General features: G+C 59.0%; 1 protein-coding gene across 1 annotated transcript; it reads right to left on the reverse strand.

Annotated features, from left to right (window-relative positions):
• Window positions 1-1,763: 1,763 nt before the first annotated feature.
• LOC121673103 (Hermansky-Pudlak syndrome 6 protein-like) lies at window positions 1,764-5,984 on the reverse strand. The gene is made up of 2 exons (XM_042046154.1): window positions 5,667-5,984; window positions 1,764-5,380 (listed from the first exon to the last, which is right to left on the reverse strand). The coding sequence occupies exon 2, from the start codon at window positions 5,377-5,379 to the stop codon at window positions 2,926-2,928; it is 2,454 nt and encodes an 817-aa protein (XP_041902088.1). The 5' UTR covers window position 5,380; window positions 5,667-5,984; the 3' UTR covers window positions 1,764-2,925.
• Window positions 5,985-6,000: the final 16 nt, after the last annotated feature.

Below are 6,000 nucleotides of genomic sequence, written 5' to 3' on the forward strand. Positions count from 1 at the left end.
GATGAACAAAGGGTGACTTGGTCTAGAGCCTTGGGGCAAGTTCAGGTATTGCTTTGTGCTGCTCCTTGGTGCAAGTGCAGGGACCATCCCGAAAGCCGTGTCAGGCACAGGGGATATACGTGAGCAGCTTGACTCATTTCCTTTGTTGCAAAGTCCAAGTTTCTCTGGAGCAGAGTGAGAGGGCCGGGCCAGCCCTCCACTACGTGCATCTGCTTTATTGCTTTTCCACTTGCGTTCAGATCTAATTGTTAGTTATTCCTTTGGGCATTATCTGAAGCTGCAGCAGCCTTGCCTCCTGCTGTCTTCCCCCCAGCAGTCTGACTGCAGAGAGAGCCCTGTGCTTGCCTATCACTCAGCTGAATCTGTCCTTCAGATTGGTTTGGCCCCTGCTTCCCCCAGGGATGGCCACTTCCTGGTCCTTGGAGTGAGATATCCAGCACGCCCTTGGAAAACATTCTGCTCAGTTTTGTCTCTTGTTTTCCTCTGCCCTGAATCCTCAGCCTCCAGAATTCTGACAACTTCCTGCTTGTCTAGGGCCCACATGTGTGAGGCCCCAAGCCTCAGACTGTCCCTAGTGCATTGTATTCCCTGCTTCCTCTTCCCTTGCTGTGCCTCAGGGACACCAGCTCACACAGGACTGCTGCTGGCTTCAGTTTCCGCTTGCTAGCTTTGTGGGCATTGCTTCTTCCCTGCTCTGCCTTCTCTGCAGAGCCAGTGCTGGAAGGCAGAGAGCTTGACCCTTATTCAGCATGTCACTGTGGCCACCTGCCCCCAAACCCAGGATGGAGAGGACCTGGCAATGAAGATGTCTCCCCGAAATGACTGCACAGCCTTTGCCAAGATGTGGGGCTTGCTCTCAGCAGCTCCCCATTCAGTGCTGCTCCAGGGCAGTGTTCCAATCCCTGAAGCCGTGGCTCTAAGAGGAGCCATCCATCATGCTCCTCCTGAGCAGCCCTGGGAGGTGGGTGAGAGCAGCGTCAGGCAAGGCCAGCAGCTGCCTGGAGAGGAGGCAAGGAGGCAAGGACAGCTCATTACAAAATGCCCACAGCGGCTGCCACCAGCTCTCCTTTCAGGCCACGCTCCCTCTGCTCATGTGCACGGCAGCTGCCAGAATCGAGGCGGCTCCACTGTGTGAGAGGGAAACTCACAGCACCCCATGGCCACGCACAAGGCTCCCCACAAGGAAGAGCTCATCAATAACAAGCCAGTCGCTAGGGAACCATTGCAGCAGTTCCTCTTTGCCAGGCCTTTTTCCACCACAGGGACTTTCCACAGCCAAGCCCTTGTCTGGGGGAGACCCTGCCACATCTTTACAGTGGTTTCACAAGCAAGAATCTCTCCAACGGCAGCTCTGACACTTTGTGACTGGCAGCAGGATTTCGCTGGGCCAGCCAGGTGCTCGCTGTTGCTAGCTTTCCTAAAAAATAGACGATTTACAGCTCTTGAGAAAAAAATCCTCCCTTCCTCAACTCTCTGTTGGGCCCAGCCACAGCCATGCACGGCCTGGATGGCCCTTCCCTGTGGCACACACGCTCCAGCCTGCCTGTGCAGACTCCTGCCTCCATGGCTTCATAGTGGTAAGCAGCTGAGTACCACAGAGGGAATGAGGTGTCTGGGCATGCTTTCCGAGCCCAGCTGTACCAGTGGTGAGCCACGCTGAGCAGCACCAGAGAGATGAGCCTAGCCACTTTTCAACAGAAGCAAAACAAAACCACCCTCCTCCTGAGGGTGTGTACCCTCATAACATCCACCACCACCTCAGCACTGCTTTAGGAACCTTTATTTTTAAAAGGAGTCTGTCTTCCACACTTAAGACCACTCTCAAGAGGATTAATGCAGGTGAATCTCCCACAGCCCAAAAAGGCAACAGACAGCTCCTTTACACCACAGTCCAGAATGCAGGGGCAAAGCCACAGCCATGGTTTCCCTCCTGGTGGAGGGGCCAGGCACAGGGCACCCGAGAGAGGCTCAAACCTGGATCTTCCTGCACAGCTGCTCTCAAGTTACACTGATTTTGCAAACAGAGGCACAATATGAGCCAGACAACCCTGACAAAGCCCCTTTGTATGCAAAGGGCAAAGACAGAGGAGATGGGAACAGAGGGCCCGGGTGTCCTGCAGCATAATCCAAGCTTCCACAAAGGAAAGGGAAAGGCAGGGGCCAGCCCCAAGCTCACACAGGCTGCTGCAAGCTTCTCAGCTCCGAAGAGAGTTTGGGTACTGTCTGGGACAGAGAGATAAGGGAATTAGGCTGCTCTTTTCAGCTAAGTAGCTGCAATCAGTCACAGCTACAGGATTGATCCCAGAGGAACTGTGGAGAGACAACGTGTGGAATGCTGCAGCTGCCAGCATGTGTGCTGGGACCCCCAGTGCCATGGAGCTGTGCCACACTGGCATTTAGCATCTGAGCCCAAAGCAGCAGGACTCAGTGACCCAGCTGCAAGAAACACGCCCTGTTTCTCACAGGCAGAGCTTGGAGGCACCACCCAACTCACTGAGCAGAGAATAGGGGGGAAAGACTGTGGGTATCCCTGCCTACCACTCCACCACCAGTACTAGAGGATCAGGAAAGTAGAAGTGGAGTTAAAAAGGAACCAAAGAAGCCAAAACCAAAGTGCTTTGGGCAGGGAGCAGTTCTGTAGTCCTGTAGTGCAGCCAGTGTTTTCATCTGCAAATGCACCCGGCATTTGCTCCTCCACTGGCACACACAATTGCACTTGCTAGGAACAGCCAGAAAGCCTATCCTGGCTCAGAGGAGATCCCCCAACCCCAGCCACCCAACAGCCTCTTCGAGATGCTGCTGCAGGGATGCTTTAGAAAGGAGCAGGCTTCCATACTGCCAGGACAGGTAGCATTTCCTAGGGTGGATGCAGCTTTCCCTTCCTTGTACACCCAGGGCTTGGGATCACAATGTTCTTCCCCCCCTTCACACACCGTCATCCTGTAGCAGTGCTGAGGGTGAGGAAGTCCTTGCCATGGGTGGCTGAGGAACATCATTGTCCACTGCTTTTGAGGGGATTTTGTGCTCTCGGGGTGGGGTGGGAGGGGGGAAGGTGGTGCTCTGCAGGGCATCCGAGTATATGTCCTCCTGGACACTGGGACACTGCACGACCCTCTGCAGCAGTGGCTTAAGCAAGCCCACGGTCAGCTGGTTCCCCTCACTGGAGAAAGGCACTGGGTCCTCCTCCTGGGAGTGAGGGAGGTGCTGCAGGACCACGGTGAGGATGTCTGAGGCAGTGAGCTCAGTGGGGCACAGTGGCCACAGCCTGTCCAGGTAAGGGTCCAGCTCCCGGTGCTGGGCCAACTCAGCCAGGAGTGTGGTGAATATCTCCTTGTTAAGCAAGGGGCTGAGTTTGGAGAACTTCTCTGCCACCTCCACCACCCGCTGCCACTGCTTCAGACGGATGAGAAGGTGCAGAGCTTGCAGCACAGCCTTAGGCCTCTTGCTGCAGAGCAGCAGTTCCAGCTCCATCTCGTCATCTGCCTCACCATGTTTGTTCTTTCGGGCCAGCACTACCAGTGCTCTCTTGTACAGCGGCACCCGGCCCTCTGGGCCCTCCTTGCTGCTGTATGACCAAGAGTTGCTAATGTATTGCTGGGTCAGCTCCACAAAGCTGGGCAACCACTTGGGTTTGAACCTCAGGAAGGAGGCGCAAATGAGCTCATAGAGTGGGACCATCCCATTCTGACCCACCTCCTCCAGTTGTGGCTGACACAGGACCTTCTTCCATACCTCTGGGGTGGCCCTGGCTACCAAGAGGCCGTCCCCATTCTGCTGCAGCTGCAGGCAGCTCCTTGTGGCCTTCCAGGCAGCCTTGGGGAAGGAGGCAAAGACAGAGTTCAGATAGGCCAAGTTGTCCTTGTCCATGTCAGACTGCAGAATGCGGCTGACCTCCTGCTCCACCAGCTCGTTGCAGTAGCTTTCCACCTCACTCTCTGGGGCACACACCACACAAGTCTTGAGGAGCTCCAGGCTCATGTAGCTCTGCAGCTCCAGGCTCAGTGTGCTCAACAGCTTGGCATAGGTGTCTTGTAGGCCTCGGGCTGGCTTCTGCTTCTGGTGGAGGCTGTGCTGCAGGATGGCAGCGAGAACCACAGGAGCCTGGAATGCACCACCTTTCTTCAACTTCTCCACTGTCAACTTGGAGCTGCTGAGGCTCCTCCTCTGGTAATACCTGCAGGCCTCCTCAAACACCATCTCCACCAGGCATGGCTCAGGCCTGCTGCTGTCCTCAGGTTTGGAGAAGCTAAAGCTGTAGATGCCAGTTTGAGTGAGGAGCTGGATACTGTCCTCCTCTCCCTGGGACTCCAGGAAATGTACCTCTTTCATCCTCAGGACTTCCTTTTCTATAAGCCTTCCACTGTTCTGGTCTACAAGGTACACTACTCCAGCCAGCACACAGGCCAGGATGCTGCCGAAGGTCTTCAGCCGGACAGGACTCCCTTGGGCCAGGGGGCCCCCCTCCAGGTCAAAGATATGCCTCTGTGTCCCATCTGGCTCCACCACACTCACAGAACCCTTTGTGCTCACCAGCAGCAGACCCCCACTGTTGGACACAGTGGAGGTGTGAATGTCCAGAGGTGCGAAACCTGAGAGAAGGCCCACAGAACCCAGCAGGAGTTTCCTGAAGTCTGACTCGCTGCTGGAGTGCAGCACCTTGCTGTGGATGAAGCCTGCAGAGGGGGCTGTGATGGTGAACTTTGCCTTCTCTGGATGCCAGATGAGGAGGAATTTGGAAGTGGTGGCAAAGCCGGCAGCAGCAGCAGGCACTAGGAAGATGTGTTGGGGGGAAGCCAGGACCTGGTACTCGGGGCTGTTGTGCAGGACTATCCTCACAGCGCCCAGCCGCACGCCTTGCTCCCCCACCTCCAGAGCACGGGCACAGACACAAAACCTGAAGGCACACTTGCTCATGTCCGAGTGAGCACCCAGCGGTGGCCTCTCCTCACACCACACCAGGCTGGCTCCCTGGCTGCACACGGAGATGACTCGTGCCCGGGCACCCTGGCAGAGCTCCAGTGTCTGCAGCAGCTGCCAGCCCACGGCCACCACAAAGTGCCAGACTTCGGTCCGGCCATGTTCCCACACCACGGCCAGTACCCAGGAGCCCAGTACGACAGGGCTCTGCAGGAAGAGCAGTCCCACAAGAGCTGGCTGGGGCGGCTGCCAGGTCCTCTCCAGGTCGGCTCCAGCGATGCTGTGGCGCTGGAAGGCCACCACCCGGGGCAGGGTGGGCGGCCGGCTCTTCTGCAGGAGCAGGAGGTGCTGCCCGTCGGGGCTGGACTGGACGTGGCTGGGCTCTTCTCCGCGGCACAACAACTCCCGCAGCCAGTGGCCTCGGCTGAAGTCACTCAAGTCGGAGACCTGCTGCAGCTTCATCCTGTCAGCGACAGCGTGCACCAGGGCGAGCCGGGGCACGGAGCCACAGCCGCCACCCAGTCCCCTCCCGGAGCCCCGCCGCACCCTACTCCCTGGCGCCCTGCTCCCTCGGCCCTCTAGGAGACCCCCACGGACCCCTCGGGCACCTTCCCGCCGCGTCGAGCCGGTTCCGCGGCAGCAACTCCCAGGGACCGGCCGCACCCCGAGCTCCCCGCACACCCAGCGCCGCCCGAGAGAGCTCCGCGCTGCCCCGGGCACCCGCGGGTCCCCCTCCCGCCAGGACCCACCTGCCGCGGCGGCGACTGCCGACCGGGGCCGGGGCCGGTGGCAGCTCTGCTCGGCGCTGCGCAGTCACGGGGCCGCGGGTTTCCGGGCACAGCCGCTCCGCGCCGCCCCGGGCCGTCCCGCTCCTACTTCCGCCGCCGGCGCGGGGTGCGCCGTAGGGCCGCGTTCCGGGGACGATCCGCGGCTCCCCGCAGACGGCGGGGCCATTAGTTACCGGTGTGTGTGTGGGTGTGTGTACGCGTCTCAGTCCCCGAAGGGCGAGCCGAGCTCCAGCCGGCCCGGGGAGGAGCCTCTCCCGCCCGCCCCGCCTGCGGGAGCCGCGGCCGCGCGGGGAAC

This window comes from Corvus kubaryi, unplaced genomic scaffold (genome assembly GCF_017639235.1).
Source record: "Corvus kubaryi isolate FWS band 111438036 unplaced genomic scaffold, C.kubaryi_AGA036_p1.0 65197, whole genome shotgun sequence".
Lineage (NCBI taxonomy): Eukaryota > Metazoa > Chordata > Aves > Passeriformes > Corvidae > Corvus > Corvus kubaryi.

What these genes read in the sequence shown, in the direction of transcription:
- LOC121673103 (XM_042046154.1), bottom strand. Translation starts at nt 5,379, where the DNA reads ATGAAGCTGCAGCAGGTCTCCGACTTGAGTGACTTCAGCCGAGGCCAC.